The sequence below is a fragment of the Lineus longissimus genome, chromosome 8 (assembly GCF_910592395.1).
Source record: "Lineus longissimus chromosome 8, tnLinLong1.2, whole genome shotgun sequence".
NCBI lineage: Eukaryota > Metazoa > Nemertea > Pilidiophora > Heteronemertea > Lineidae > Lineus > Lineus longissimus.
This window is the reverse complement of record NC_088315.1, coordinates 19,836,019-19,853,387: the sequence shown is the minus strand read 5'-3', so window position 1 is coordinate 19,853,387 and position 17,369 is coordinate 19,836,019. Positions and strand designations below refer to the sequence as shown.

Genomic DNA, 17,369 nt, shown 5'->3' with positions numbered 1-17,369 from the left:
TTGTCAATGTCATAGCATGCATCGGGGTTACCCCGATCCGAAGGTAATCTGCAGAGGCCTTGCCCGAATTCGGGTGAGATTTCCAACTGACTTGTCCACAAGTAAACACCACAGCATGTCTTCCACCTGATCACCCATTCATTGGAACATGTCAAGAACGCACTGCCCATTGTATTGTCGTTTCCCGACACGGCGAGCATGTTGAGCCGGATTTTTATTCAGTTCATTTACAGTTCCCGGAGGACTAACATGTATTCCAAGGACTTGGGAAGTGGGACTGTACATTCATAATCACGGACAAGTGCTTTTAGGATATGAGTGACATGTTATGATATAAGGTGAGTACACTAAAGATGGTGTTAGGTAATTTTTACCAGAGTTTGCAGGTGTGCGGTGAATCCTATTTTTTACTCTATTCTGATAGAGGACGATGGCCATCGACGGATCGAGGGTGGTGGAACTATGTTATGTCATCAAAACATGGTGCTCATCATGCTGATACTTCTCAGATTATATTATTATTTTGGATGTCGTTTTTGAAAAAAGTAAGTCTCCGACTTTTCACGCTGTTTTTGAGATGTGGTTTTCAACACTAGATTATGTAGTGACGTATTATGTATACATTTAGAAGTCACGTTTTGGAGACGATGCGACGGGAACTACATGAACTATGACTGGGATGAAGAGTCAATACCACTGGCACTTGGACTATATTTGTGCCTTGTACCACTCGGTCCAGTATCAGTTGCTTACCAATCGAAGCGTTTCCTACGCTTAGCTCTCCATGCGGAAGACACCTGCCAGGCAGTTTCTTTCCCATTTACGATGTCTAAAAGTCATATACATTTCCTCAGCGCTGAACGAAGTTACACTTGTTAATAAACTAGGGAGGTGCATTATAGGCTATCAACTCCCTGGTTCATGGGTTGAACAGTGGTTATCTTTCTGTTTAATTGCTCTAGCTTCACGTACTAAGGAAAGTCGATCGGCAAGTTAAGGTTTCTGTTCTTCTGGATCCTAACTATTTCTGTAATATTTCAATTGCAGCATTGTTCTCTTACAACAGGTAAAAAGGACACACTAACTAAAGCTAGCTCGCATGACCTTCGCGATGAAACATGCGGAGATTCCGCCCCTATCAGAGAGGTTTCAGACGACGTTCAAGAGCTTGGCAATGACTGACCCAGATGCTCTCCGGTCTGGGTCCAGTAACTCCGCCTCCACTAACTCCGCCTCCACCGCCAGTACCTCGCCAAACGATTACCATGAACTACACTGCTACGGATACATCAGTGACGTCATCAGTGACGTCAGCACGCCGCCAACGAAGGTTTGCAAGGTCAACACGAGCACGCCTCGAAACTTTATGCAACAACCTGTGGATTTAAATAACACTGGAACAAAGAGGCTACCAGATTTGAATCGTGTACCTTGGAGTCTGTCCGATTTAACCAAAGCTCTCCATAACGGACGGACAAAACATTTAAAGGCGAGGATAGCGCCACCTTTAGTGAACAGACTAGGTTACCTCATGCAGCGCCCTCTTGTGAGACTAGCGAGAGAAGCGCAGAGGTTATCTCACCAATATAACAAATGCACAAAGCATGAAATCAAATCAAGTGTGCGGATTATTTTGTCAAACGAATTAGCGGAATCTTGTACGAACGCTTGTTTCAAAGCAGCAACATTGTTCGGTTTAAGTGGTAACAGTGTTAAAGAGAGTTGGAGTAAGCGCTGTGGCCTGTCGCTGAACGTTGGCAAGTTCCATCGATGGATGATCGAGGCACAGGTGGCGCTGTATGTTGAACACTACGCCTCGATATGGCTTTGCGCATGCGTGGAGAATCTCCTGGAAGAATTGGTGCTGATGACGCTTGGCCACGATTTGGGTAAATATTGCGTCCTTTGACGTAACTAACACGATATAAATATATATATAGGACTTAAAGAAATGCTCAAAATGCAGTTTCGTTCACACATGAAGCTGACCCACATTTTTTGTAGCTTTTGTACATTTCACATATCAAATATTTATCACACGGCATAACATCCGTTATGGTATACAAATGTATTTTGTGTTTGAAAGCATTGAACTATAAAGCAGACGAATCAAACAAAATGTTGAACATACATGTACATTGTAACTGGAGCTCTCGCACTTAACTAACAATTGTGGTGTAAAATACATTCTTTAAACTTTCTTTCAGCCGAGTCCATCCCTGGAATCGAAGCAGTAGATTTCGGAATAACGTTATATCCTGAGTTATGGGGGCTGTTTCAGCCATACGAACATCTCATATGCGGTCGGCTACCATCAGGTAAGGTTAACCCTAAGGATACAATAGGCAGGTTTCGCAACCCTTACGAACGACGAAGTACGAATGGTTGTCGTGTCATGAATTCCTGTGCTAATAAGGCGAAACTCGTAAATCTTCTTAACCTCGTTGTAGAAGGAATCGGGGGAAATTTCTAGAAAACGAAAACTCGATAAAATGCATTTCCATACTTCGTTCTTCTTCGTACGTAGCTATTCATAAGGCCTGCGAATCTGCCTACCATTTTACAACGCATTCGTGTACACCATCTTCAAGATAGTGTACAGTCAACTTTAGATAGATAGCTTTAAACTTTCATAAAAACAGAGGCGTTTTAACAGGATTTCTGGTCCAGGTGTGCTGTCATATGCGCATGCGTCATACACACTTCCCTTCTCATTATATTTTTCTATGGCCCGTCAACCTCAATGATTCTGAAAAGCGAAAGTATACTAATAAACGTTCAACCTATCCTAACACGTTAATGCCAGTGCCACATGTTGCAATAAGTCTATAATTAACGTAATTATGGCCTGAAGTAAGCTTAGAGGACAAAAGTTAATTAGGCTTAATTCTTCAATTCCCGTCCGGTCACGCGAGTGTGATGTGAAATGCTAATTACCAATTTCATGACATATTTTTTGTGGTGTACCACCATTTGGTGTGAGTTCTGTTCAATAGATTAATGACACTTCAAGCCTTTGACGTCAAAGGGCAAAATTGTCATCATCCTTGCCCACCATGTGGGACCGTTCGGTTGTCTCCGGCGATGGTACATTTGACAACCTGAAAAAAGTTTATTATCTTGCACTGGTTTACCACTTGCTTTGTTCTCCTGTCCATGACCCAAATTAAAGCTTGCATTCGCCTCTTTTGGAACACCCCGTAGTGATTCACAATGCGCATGGACGCGGTTTTGTGTCATATGTACTCGAAGGGGCAGCTGAGGTTGATGGTGGTATTGTTAATCAGGGCAAAACGACAGTAGTTTGGGTTCTACCAAATTACCCGGCCGTCCCGGGGACAGGTTTACTTTATACTGGGCTAAGGCGAGTTCCGTGGCCGTAACCGGGTCCTGTCTGTCATATCCTGGTTATCATCTGAGGCACAATGACGGTAGAGATACGGAATAGATGGTACTTTACACAGGGCTAGTAAAGATATGTATTGATCTGCAGTGGATATGATGGACATATGAACAGTTGGGACACTCCCTTCCGACACTGGGTAAAGGTGTTAGAAGACTTGCGTACACGTTCATTCATTTGGCCTTACCGAAGGGAAAGGAATGCAAAAAGCAAGCATCATCAATAAGGAAGCAGTGACACTGTCAAATTGGTCTGACCATCAAGGCTTTTTGCACAGTTATCTGTCACTTATCGTGCATGGGCTCACATAATTCACGGTTGATATTTAAGACCGCCAGCTTAGGCCCATTCCCACACTGTTGGCATTTGCACCCAGTAGGGGCTCACGTAATCTTTGGGAGCCTGTGGTCGATGGCCCTTTCCCACACTGTTGACATTGGTACCCAGTAGGGTTCATGAATTCCTGGACGGGGATAGACGACCACTGGCTTAGGCCCTTTCCCACACCGTCGCCAGTGGTGCCCGGTAGGGGCCCATGTAATCCCCGGGGGATTCTATGTCCTCATGTAATTTGTGGTCATTGCTCCTGGCGTGACAAATCCTACATAAACCCTTTAATTCAAGACCCTCAGTAGGCCCATATGACGAAATTGCACTGACACAGACATAAATGCGTACTTTCCAAAAGGTATAAATATGCACATGATTATGGTTCCACTGCAAAAGAGAGTCCGGCCTATAATTGTATTCTCAAGGTGACGGATAGTGGAATATGGTTCTGTAGCGACCCTGACCGTTGAAAGAGTATGTAATCGAATCGTTTGTTCCCCGGACATTCTATCTTAGCATCTATTTCATACTTTTACACCTGGATTCCTTCAGTCCCAAACATGTTTACTTATCGATATAGGGTACACAGGGCTACTTCCAACTCATGGTCTTAAAACACAATTGGAACTTATCAGATATTCACGAGAACAAGTCATGTTTTTATTGGAAAACTAGCTCTAACGTTACACCATTCTGTATGACCAAAATATATTCTACATACTTAACATCGGTTTTTCATTATTTGTTGAGAAAACTGAATGTAAATGCCAAAGTCAACATGTATGCTCAGGTCATGCCAGTTTATTTGTCGATTTGGATTTAGGCCCAGAACTGTCAAATTTGGGAGAATTCAAGTAGTAAAATAAATTGTATTTGTCACGAAGTAAAACATATAGGCATGATAGGCAAACCCAATTGACTTCCATCGCATTTTTGGGGAAGAATGATTTAAAAACACAGGTAATTGCTCTATGACTTAGCTTTTTGCGCACTCACACCACCATGTGTAACGATGCAATGGGCTAGCTGTCATATTTATAGGCCTATTCTCGGACAAGTCATCATTCCAAACTGTTGACTCCATTTCCGTCCAACCTAAAACTCCACAACATTACCTCTTGGTGCTTCGAATGTTATATGCGTGTTATCCATTTGGTAAATCTTGTCAGTAAAGACAATTTGCCATTCTTCTATTTATACAATACTCACTGAAAAAATTCCCATGTCTTGGGTCATACAGTTTCTTTTGAATCACGTATGATATATCACTGTTGGTCTAGCTGTGGGTTTACCAAGAAATGGAAACGGAAAAAGGTTTTTAGCAGTAAAGACCTATCTCGACATAGGCGCGTCACGCCACGAATCAACAAGAATACCAGCCTTTGTTTATCATGCGCCACGATGACCACGAACAACTTATACCTTCTCTCTCGTAAGAGGAGGTGAACCACAGCTTATAGGAAATGAACGTATCAGGCTATCCTGAAGAGACGCTATTTCACGCGTGTGGCTTCAGATTGGCAGGTCAGTTAGCCGAAGGCGCTGATAACCAGTGACCAGGCATACCTCAAACATGTCAAACGCCCAAAGATAAACCGCCTTCACAGACAGAACATTGGAACGGCCATTGGTGGAAACCACTGTTGGTAGGACACTGTGCTCTCTGAAGTGACAGTGATTTTGGTCCAAAATGGGTTCGATTCTATACGATTTGATAGATATACCTCCCTGTTAAGATAGCATTGGTCATTTGTCTCAAGGGTGTCCTTAATAAAGAGGTTCTACTGTTCTCTCTCATCACACCCTGAAGTGCACTTACCTAACATTTCTTGTATAGTGATCGTTTATGTCTTTTTTGTCCGAACACCACTGTTATTGTAAGGTCACAAATCCGATTTGAACATTTTTGTGCTGTTAAACACCTGCTACGAACCTGTAAAAATCCCGAAAAATAACTTTTCGTTGGCAATTAGTTACTGTGAATGGTGATGGAAAATAGAAAGGGCAACATTATGATTAAGATAAATAATACTGTGACTAGAATGGCTGTAATGAATTATACCCCACGGTCTAATTAACAAGTATTTTCGCTTTATGTTCGTTTCATGGTTAGAGAGGGAGCTGACGAAAGTTGACGGACTATCACTCACTATTTTTAGAAAGTGATAGCCAGCTATTTCTGCTATTTCCCAACATTTGACCTTGACTTCCTTCACTTTTTGTATGCAATGTTGCCTTTTCCCTGAAATGGTGGGTATCATTCGTATTGTATTTCATTTGTGTCTTTGTATGTTAATTTTGGTCATTGTTTCACTGATTGTATTTCGACATTCTCGAAGAAAATACGTAAAGAGAATGAAATTGGGTCACTTATGAAATATTCAGCACGTGCATTTCTACCGTGCATTGCATCCAATTGTAAAACGTGGTGTGTGATAATTATCAGAGATACATCCATGGCAATCAATGATTATATGACGGTAACCTTCGGCTGTGTGTAGTTGCCCACCAAACCACAGTCATCATGCCCAGAAATATTCCGACAATTGTTGTCCGAGCCACGTTGACGCTTACTGCTCGCTTCCATACACCTAAAGTTATGCAACAACTGAGGTCGAATTAGCACCAACCCATTAACTTCAGAACAACATTGGAAATTCAATGAAAACATGTTTCAAGGGTCAGTTCCCGTGAAATTCAGAACATTCATTTGCTATGGGCAAGGCGTTTTGGCATGAAAAGTGACTTTAGCTTTTGTGACTTGATGTCCTTTTGGTAGCATTGCATCATTCCTGATTGAAAAGTCAATTTTAAGCTGAATTCATCGTCATCATCAGCTTGATTGACTTTTGGCCCAGACTGGCTGGGATAAGAGTATGCATGCTTACATAAATGTGACCCGCTCTACCAAAACTAGGCGCTTGTCGCATCTGAACTTGACAGGTTGTTCATTTCCCTATTGTAGACCTTTTGTGAAATGTGACCAAATCAGTTTGTAATAGATTTCACAAAAGGTATACAATAGGGAAATGAACAACAAGTCCGTATCAACCTGTCGAGTTCAGATGCGACAAGCGCCTAGTTTTGGTAGAGCGAGTCACAAATGATAACCACGGTGGGTAAAGGCATTGGTTTACGTTTGCAACACTCAATAGAAACAAGGCCCTCCCATTACAGTGTTGGAGGGGTACAATCATAATAAATATGCGAGCCTTTGCTTCTTAAAATGAACAAATCTTTGTGTCGTCATTTCCTCTCCAATTAAACACGTATTTTTCTTTGGCAAACCGATACATTTATCCACCGTGATAACGATTTTTGGGTGACAGCCGTCATATGGCAGCAAAACGAGTCTATAAACATTCCAAAATATCCAATATGCCTACACAGATATAATATTTTGATTCCCAATGGCCCAATACAACCATTATGGCTAAATCGCATTACTCTAATAAATCGCTGGATATTTATAGTTCAAAAAGCATACCTCTGCATTGAAGGAATGTGTGATTTAAAGCAATAAAATAGCACAAACCGAGAATTGAATACGACTTATGGAATTGCCTTGGGGCTTGTTAAAGATAGGTAAACACATGGGTGGGTCTGTGGGTCGATCAATTTGTAGGTTATGGTAATAGTTTAGAATGTGGTCAAGTACATAAAATTTTACTGCGTTTGCTGATCATTTCTCACTGAGACCCACCCCACCACGTCCTTCGTCACTTTCAGTGACCTGACCGTCGGTTGTTCGTAATTAAGAGCCACATATTGTGAAACCTCCCAATATTGTGTAGACGCTATTTAGCCGGTTTTAGTGCGTCTGTATTACATTATGCGTATAACACATAATATAGGCCCCAGCAAGCGCCCTTCAACCGGCTCAATGATAGCATCTGCACAGTAAAGAGTGGTTACACGTGACGTCATCACCTGCCATGCTCGAGGGACAGACAAAAGAAAGCAAGCACAAATGACCATAACAGCATTTGATGCAGTCACGTCATATCAGGCATGGCTGACCGTGAAAACACTCCACATCATACCATATTGAATTTTGCGAAGGCACTTTCAGTTGACCGTATGTACGTGATTCTTGCCTGTGACTCGATAATATGACAATCGCAATCGAGGTCCGAAACCAGCTCCAGAAAACCAACAGAAAGCCACCTATAGATTGAATTTCACGCATGTTATGCTCAATTCAAACTTCTCTTTACATGTTGGTCTCGAAGGCTCATTCAGCGCCTGACATGCCAAGTTTTCTGGATGTGAAAAAAGTGGGAGGAGCAGGGGGATGAGTTGGTCCGATTTTTGAAAAGGCCAATTATCCTGTTGTGGATTAGATCAATGCGGACCACCCCAGGTTGTCATTTCGTCTATCAATTATTTGAAACCTGCCAGGGTCGTTGTGATTTCTTTTCTACGATGTAACTCAATCCACAACATTTTTAATGTTGCTAGTTTTATCGTTGAGTTAGTGTGTGGTCCAAAACAACTTTTCAATAAGATTATGCAATTTGTTGATAATCATTGAACTAAAGCATTGACAAACAATTACGAATGCACAACAGATGATGTTGTTCTCGTTCCAGGAACGTTAGCTTTACCAAAAGGCGAGACCTTGACCCGCACTGGCTCTATCGGTGAAGGTCACAGCAAAGGTCACACTCTGACCCGCAAACATGGAAAGGTCAAGGTCGATCAAACGACGGAGCAGATGTTGTTGGCCACGTGTGTTGGGAGTGTGGCGGAGTTAGGTAGGTCAGGGAATGAAGTCAACGGGGACGTAGTAGAGAAATGGAACCTTAAAATCGTTTCAAGTGAAATTAAGCAAAGAAAACTTCTTTTTACATCGGCTGCTTCTCTCTTCACATGAGGATAAATGAGTACATGGCATGCCAGTCTTGTTGGGAAGTTACCTGAGATAGACAAGCGTATTACCAAGGGGAAATGATGCCCCTAATCGGCTCAAGCTTCAGTCCAACATACTTACGCTTTCTTTGACCTTTCTTTAGCAGTCGCGGACGCGATGGTGTATGAAGTCACCTCTAATTAGTGCTGATTCAAGTTGCTTCTCAGTCACTCCGGCGAGCCTGGCAATATATGATGAGTCTCTTCAGAAATAGCGGACGTCCGCGACTCATTGATGGGTTTAACAATCTTTTCAGGTCGACTTGTCAAGGAAAGCATGCAGCATCTGTCCGAGATATCAACCTCGCAGAAACAGGACCTGATCATGTGGAGTCCGGAGTCGATTCACACACTTTACTATTACCTCCAGTGCCCCGAGCTCATACAGTCCTCGAATCCAACCAAGGCGCCGGCAGGAGTCAACCTGGTAGCAGAAAGGTCAGTAAATGCATAGTTTTCAATGCATGTAGATACAACTAGCAGTTGAACAACACGTGCGACAGGAACAGCTTAAATGTAATCCCACTGTTCTTTCAGATCAACCAAAGATTGTACATGTATTTTAAAGACTTCCGCGACTTTTTGCGGACATTTGCCTCCATGAGCTATCAGCTTGTCTGTCTTGGAGACGATTATGTTATTTAGTACTATGATATTCCCGCTGGTTAATTCTTATAATAGAGACGAGTTTTCTTCACTTTGGGGAATGTACTAAACCTTTTGTAAACAGATACAGTTTTGTGACAGTATCGACCGAACAAAAAAAACTTGACTTCTTCTGCGTAAATAGAAACGACGTTTCCTTTGATACTGCAAGTGGAGTATTCCATTAAAGGCACAGTACTATCGACTCTGTTTTGTTTTCTTGATGAGCCATACGTCACTGCAATATAGCGGGCACTTTCCCAGCGTGCAGTCAGATTAGGCCGACGCGTTACTTAGTGATAGGGAGTTTTCGGAAAGTCCCCGAAACGCCAACGCGAACGCCTATCCCATTGTTCGACCTCCTGATCACGATATAGAACAATGGGACAGGCTTTCGCGTTGGCATTTCAGGGGATTTTTGAAAACTCCCTATCATGTCAAGGTGTACCTGTAAACATTCAAGAATACTCTTCTGTAGACCAACATAGAAACTCAATACATGCCAATTTTCATCCCGCGGGCATGTTTAGTTCGAACACAACGGTCATGGTTATTTCCAACTATCAGCGGGACGCATATAAAACAAATTAACAAACATAACATTCAATAGGATAGTTCCCTTTTAAGCACGACCTATCAGGTTAACCAAGCCATTCGGTGAACAAGCAAAACTGGATACAACTGTTCTGGTCTTTAGAAATATGATACTATAAAGTTACTTCAAAGTTACAGCGACATTGCCTGCCATTGACAAACATATTCCCATGAAACTTTTTACTGAAGAGTTGCTGAAAAGAGAGATTATGCACTTAACTGTTGATTGTTGGCCTCAAGAACGGACAGTCTGCAATGAACAGGAGCCGCTGCGAATAGCTTTCGGCTAGCGGTAAAGAGATCCATGGTTTGAACCCCTCAGCACGAGACGTTTGGCAGCTGCAGGTTTCTTAGTCTAACTTTAGGCAGTTCTCTTCGTTTTACTCGTTGTAGCCCCGAGTCCGCCCGCCACGATCTTGTAGGAAGTCATTTGTGCATGAAAAACTGACATTTCCCATGTCCAAGTTGTCCCTTTCATGCAACTTTTCTTCGTTTCAGACCTTACCCCCTTCTACCACCCTTGGTCGAGTGGTTACGGGTTACGGTGGCATTCTCAAATTACCACCAGAGAAAGGTGGTGGATCCTCGTGACGTCATTCAGGCGGCGAGGGTCATCTTGCCTGGGTACGATTGCCCTCCGCCATATCAGAGGTATGTTGCTTGAAACTCCTGCGCACAAGGATAAATGTACATTTATACACCCCTGGGCATGCGCAGGAATAGACCTAGGTTGCGCCTTTCCGCCTTCGATGAAAATGAAGTACATGTATACGCTACAAGCTCTAATTTTCTTTCTATCTACAAAGATACAGAGATGATTTTACGACTAACCCAGTATTATGGGCATGGCCAATTAAAGGCAGCGTCAAAAATGACGTCAGGTGTCCATCGTCTTTGATTTCAAGATGGCCGCCGGCAGATGTCACAATTTTGGTGCTATTTTAACTCTTATCGCCTGGAATATTATGTAACATTTTGATTTTTCTAGGTTACCCTTACCTGGTATGGAATTCAAACTTGCTAATGGTAAGAAGACTGGATTCAACGCTGTGGACGATGAGGTAATTGATAACGTTTATTTGCCATTGCCGATTCAGGTCTATCGAGCTCAACAAAAGCTCTTTCGTGGGAGTCGATGTTATCAAGATTTGCCCGAAAAACAATTTGATAAGACAGCAGAACAATGGGAATTTAGGCCTTGGTGCGAGCGGGCTTTGTATCGGGCAACGTTGAGAATTTAGGCCTATGCGCGAGCGGGCTTTGTATTGGGCAACGTTGGGAATTTAGGCCTATGCGCGAGCGGGCTTTGTATTGGGCAACGTTGGGAATTTAGGCCTATGCGCGAGCGGGCTTTGTTCAAAGACAATAGACCGTGTATTGGGCTCGGCTTGAGTTTTTTTAACTTAGCGATAAGGGGCAAAAGAACTTAACGTTCACAGAATATAACTATTTTTCTTGTCTAATTCTGACGAATATTCGTCATTTTACATTTGATGATATCTAATTGATAGTAATTTACTTGCAGGGCCTGACGCCGCTGATGCATGCCTGTCTCCGAGGCGATGAAGACACGGCAATGCTGCTATCAGATTTGGGGGTGAACTGTGATGTCCAGGTGAGTCCTTACAACCGGATCAATTAAGAGGATGATGTCTTGATATTTTTACCATGTGTTAAGGAGGGGCTTTGTGGCTTGCCGATCTTTCATCTCCATGCTGTCTTCTTTGTAACTATCCGATAGACGGAGTGGCATGCTGCTCTGAGGATGCTACATTTACATGTCGTCCTTGACACCTGTCCTCTGAGCCTATTCAATTGATCAATAGACAATCATAACAGATGGAGTTACAACTGAACAATCACTTAACGCTGTCTTCCAATAGATGGAGAGGCTGGCTTCAGTATCAAAGACTGTTACCATGATCTACTCTGCCGTCCTTGTCGCTCGCTGTGTGAGCCTGTTCGATCGATGGAGGGGCGTGTTCCAACCATGAAGTCACATTCAGGCTGTCTCAGCACATTTAGCCCTTATACATATAGAGGGAGGGGCAGTATAGTCATCAAACCCGAACATCACATTCACCAAGCTTTTCTCCCTTCTATTCTAGATTCCATTAGAACAACATGTCTACCCCGACATCCACCCTGGTGTCCGGGGTTGGACGGCGCTCACATGTGCTACAGCTCACGGCCACATGGCCATTGTTGAGGTAAGAAACGTGTCATCAAAACCCATCATTCAAAAAAACTTGACAAACATTTTTCGAAACCGGTTTGTTTCACTGTAGTGAATATCAATAAACGAATTGACGTACATCGGCTCGTTGGATGAGTTGGATGAGCACAAACCATCATCAAATGTCTGCGCGAAATATTATTACGCAGTTGAATAAATCTGTTTGAGCGCTCTGCCAAACTCATATACAGATCTCTTTTTCAGTCATTACTATCTTACGGTGCTAACGTCGACGGTTGTCCAGGCTCAGGGGACGGGAATAATGTGGATACACCCCTCCAAGTGGCAGCAGCCATTGGCCATGGACCAATCGTGAGCTTGCTGCTGTCGAAAGGGGCTGATCCATACCTTCAGACAGTGAGCTCAAACAGAATCACAAGCAATAATGCGCGGGTGCCCTACACAGCCTTCTCATTGGCTGCCTCTCACGGAAACAAGTGAGTAAACACTATAACTAAACCACCGCAAACATCATAGAGAGGTCCCGTCAGGACATTTGGTGACAACCTCTCGCAGCGAGTCGCCAGCGGGATCTATGTTAGGTATCACAGACTACACGAGAATAAGAAGATGCTCATCTGTACAATAATGAGAAAAAAAACTAGCCGGTCAGGTTGACTCAGGTCGAGCCTGATATGAGTCAGGTGACGCGCGGTCCTGAAATTCCCCTTTGCCTGTGAAGTATACAGTGTTACAGCCAGGTCAGTAATGGGCACAGGCTAGTGGTGCTGTGTAGTGTGTTGTACAGCCATAAAAAGCAATTGGGAGACTAAAAAGATAAGAAGAGGAATGGAGTGCATTATGAACATATCGCCGACAGAAATGACACAATCCAAATAATTAGCACAAAAACGAGGTACATGTATTTCAATTTTTTGCGCTTTGTGAGTAACTGGAATTTTCCCGAACCTCATTTTCTCTTGATCTTGTTCTTTCAGAGATATCATCCAGCAGTTACTGTCGCAGCCTATCCTACCCAAGTCGACGGATATCCTGTCGTTAGAGGAGATTCTCGCAGAGAGCAGCATGAGCGACCAGTGCAAACCTTATGCTGTCACTGATATTACTTGCACGTATGAAACCCCGAGAATTGTGAGTACAAGGGTATGAAGAGAACTTCCCTTTATTGCAAACATAATTTGATGCCTATCTAGTAATTAATGTCATCGTTTTCTTCGAACTATATTATGTATTGTCATTGCTTACAGTTCGATGATGACCACACGTATGTTTCCATTGAGGAGCTGACCAGCATGGATCGGAGTATGAGATCCAAGATGAGCTACCAGCCCATGATGCCGCCAAACCTCACCAAGTTACAGGGAAAAGCCTTACATGAGGCCTTCTACTGCAGCGCGCAGAATGGACACTTGGATATAACGTTAGAGTTGAGATCAGCGGGTATGTCACCTCAGCATGTCACAACGTGTATGAATCCCACGTGACAAATGAATGATCACCAACCGTTTTCGCCCATTAAACAAATGGCCGGGTCTATTTGGCAAGCCGCTCGCCGAACAGGCATCTTTTTTTGTCCTGTTTGGAGAGCCGCTTGCCAAACAGCACTAAAAAGCCACCCTGTTCGGCCAGCCGGGCTTGCCAAACAGATAAAAAATCTACCCTGTTTGGCGAGCTGGAGACTTTACTTTAATATTAATGAGTTCGGCTCTCCATTCAGAACAAGAAAAAGTCGCTGTTTGGTAAGCCGGGCTTGCAAAGTAGTCACTTCCTAAAAAAATAGGCTTCGATCCATGGTAATCTTTGTACTGACAGATTGCTCCTCCACTTCAGGTGTCCCATGGACAATGCACACGTGGTACCAGAGTGTCATGGCGGCCCACGCGCTGACCAGGAAAGCCATTCTGCACTGCCTTCTCAAGGACTTCAACCTCATCCCAGAGGACCCCTCCGAGGAATTCCTGGACGAATGTCTGCCTTTGTTGTTCACAATCTTCAGGAAGAGTAAGGTAGGGAGAATTAAACGCATTATCTTCCGACTCGGACTTATAACTGGCCCCGCCGCCGTCTCCAATTGATAATTTTATGGTAAAATCACAACCAGAGTATTAATATTGATAATAATCATGAGACTTATATAGCGCTAAATCCAACTGCTTTCAGTCGATCAAAGCGCTTCATATTATCAACCCCAGCTATTGGCATGTACATTCATGAATCAAGTCAACCGGGATAAGATCGCTTTAACATCGAATTCCCCATTCTAGCGCATCCTCCCGTCTGCGCATCTCAACTGTTGACAGGTGTCAGCATCCATAGCAATGTAACCTTATCAAATTCCCGTTAACTTGGATCATCGGTCAATATTTTTTTTCAGAATGAAGCTGCCAGTCATCTTCTGGCCAGCATTTTTAGCCAGCTCCTGTCAAAACAGCCGATGCCGGCGATAGCGGAGCTGAATCAGCGAGTGGCTGCCGGAATAGGTATGAAATGGGGGTAATTTCCATGTAGATTGGCGTCACTTCAAAGGAACATTTGACCTGGTCAAAGTTGATGCAACATCGGTCTACGATAGCAATTTTCCGACAGACGCAGCCTGGGCGTGAGGAAGGGGGGGGGGGCAATCAGTGACTTTGCCAATTCAGGGCGAAGGTTGACGTGATGATATTTCAGTGAAGGATGTATCCCTTTTCGCGTAACCAGAACATATTGATTTATAAAAAAACTGATAGAATAACTTAGCTTGGCATTAAAGAATCAATTGAAAATCGAGATCCGTACGAAAAAAAACATACATTGTATTTATTGAACATCAACAGAAACCCATTACTTTAAAGGTAGCGGGTTCTTAGCTTTCATACATGTAGTTACACTATTGGATATCAAAAGAGGAATGACGAATAGTTCAGAACGAGGTGTACAAATACATTTTTCTTGCCATAAAAATTTAGTAGCTTACCTAGGTGTAGAAATGTCTACCCTAAAGTTTTGATTGGAATCTCTGAAAAAATAATTCATGAATGAAATCAAAATATCACTCTTTTTTCTCCCTCAGATTCGACCTACGTGAATAACCCCTCCATGGCCGATGTCCAGTTCGTCATTGAAGGCAGGCTATTCTACGCCCACAAGATCATCCTGGTCAGCGCATCAGCCAAGTTTAAGACAATCCTAGCGAATTCTAGCCAGCTTACAGAAGGTTCCCTCCCCTGTATTGAGATTAAAGATATGAAGTATAAAACATTTGAGGTGAGCGTGATCTTGACACACGACCTTGCATCCGGATTCGTTCTTGATAATACTAGCGCTTTTTTTTACTCACCCAGTGGAAGCTTTACGTTGCCAAGGAAGTTAGGTGACGCCCACACACTGCTGTTCTGACGATCAGGGTGAAATAGAGGTGAGCTAGGTTTACTCACCGAAATGGATGTGTGGATCGATCTCGCTGCTTGTAGTCACCACCAGAGGGCACCGATCGTCCAGGACCGTTGACTTGAATGTCATCGACGTCTGTACTTCGTTCCTGGCGGGCTCGTCCACGGCGGGACAGCACTGTTTGTCTTCACTCGGGTCACTCTGGATTATACGCCCAGAGGGCAAGATTATAATGATGATCTCGATCGGTATATGGATGGCTCTAAGCCAGTATAATAAGCCGCTGCTTCACACTGCCATCACACGCCATATCCCTCGTATCATCAGAGCCGGGCTTGAGGTTGTATAGCTAGAGGTTCCTTAGCTTCCGTATGATAACAGAACCAGTGTATTATGTAACCACTGCTTGATGCATTGAGGTCAATTGAGTGGGGTGTACAAAAAGAATGTCTAATCAGTAAGAAAGTGCAGCTCATACAAATCTGCAGGTATTGGCCAGTTTATTACTGCCTCTAACATACTGCTTCTCATGTTTACAGATGGTGATGCAGTTTCTTTACAAAGGCAACGAAATACACCCGGAGACCGATCCACTGGAGTTACTTGAGGTGAGCTAGCCGCACACACGTATAAAAACATGGCAAATAATAATAATCCGCCAATACGAATAAAACGCATCGCGGTATAAATTGCATAAAAAGTATCGGTATGATGTACTGGTACCTTGGGGTATATTCTTGGGAATTAAACATATCGTAAAGCAAGTGATTTGAAGCAAAAGGTATCGGGGCTTTATGTTAGAAATTGGCAATATTTTCCCAGGCGGATAGAAGGGGTAGCTGCAAGGTGTAATTTTCTGCGGCAAAGGATGGTCTGAGGCATTCTGATGGTGATTTTTATTACCGTTTATGATGAGTCTGTGTGATCGTTTTGGGATTGCATCGGGGGTGTAATCGGTCGTAGAGGCAACGGACCATACACTGGTGGTCACGAATTGAAGACAGGATGTGGTGCACCTAGGTAAACGTACTGAGAACATGAAATGACAGTATGATTACACAAATAAGATGCAGATGAATGATCGTTTGGGCCTATCCAATCTTCGTCATACCACAGGGTTCTGACGAGATTGGGATGGTCGCTGTACATATGTAGTAATAGAGGGGTGATACTAGCAACAAAAAACCTGCTGTCAGCAGCACCCGCTAGCCAAAAATATATGTGAAAGCATTGATCACATTGAATGATGTTTTCAACACATTGAACTTTATGTTGTTTCAGTTACTTGCGGCCGCGAATTTCTTCCAATTGGATGCTCTTCACCGTCACTGCGAGGTTCTGTGCGCTCAGAGGATGAACTACATGAACTGTCTTACTATATTCAGGCATGCAAAGGTAAGGCGATGATCCGGTTTCCTCCAACATCACAAACACCATGAAATTACTCATTACTAGCTTGAGTCGGTGACGTATGTGCCTGTGGTCAAGATGCATTCACCTAACTTTTCCAACATAGGCCAACTCGAAATAGGGTGTACGCCATTTCGAAGCAATGGTCATTGCATGTATGATAGACTAACTTCTACTTTATGATTCTGGCGTTGGGAATCGATTTCCAAATGAATTTTGTTCATCTCTTCCAGCTTCTTCAAGCTACTGCCCTAGAGAACTACTGCCAAACCTACTTCATCAAGGAGTTTCCGGACCTGTTAAAGGTGAACGCAAGCTTCAAGAAGACTGTCTTCAGTGCAAGGCAAACCAGCGCGGAATTCGTTGACCTTATCTGCAAGAAAATAGCGAGTATTTTGCGGGATAGCCTGGAGGCGAAACGAAAGAAGTAAACCAGATAGCAGCCAGGTGTCTGAGAGAACTGTAGTAATGGTGTCTGTCAATAAAGCGTAGGAGATAGATCAGCAA

General features: G+C 43.2%; 1 protein-coding gene across 1 annotated transcript; it reads left to right on the top strand.

The window, feature by feature from the left end:
* The first annotated feature begins 253 nt into the window (after positions 1–253).
* Positions 254–17,293, top strand: LOC135493015 (ankyrin repeat and BTB/POZ domain-containing protein 2-like). Its single transcript, XM_064779765.1, has 18 exons — positions 254–338; positions 1,048–1,889; positions 2,208–2,318; positions 8,326–8,490; positions 8,902–9,082; positions 10,382–10,534; positions 10,872–10,944; positions 11,409–11,498; positions 11,992–12,093; positions 12,324–12,556; positions 13,058–13,211; positions 13,328–13,520; positions 13,911–14,086; positions 14,455–14,560; positions 15,133–15,326; positions 15,992–16,060; positions 16,734–16,847; positions 17,096–17,293. Exons 2-18 carry the CDS (start codon positions 1,100–1,102, stop codon positions 17,291–17,293), a joined length of 3,102 nt encoding a protein of 1,033 aa, XP_064635835.1. The 5' UTR covers positions 254–338; positions 1,048–1,099.
* The last annotated feature ends 76 nt before the right edge of the window (positions 17,294–17,369 follow it).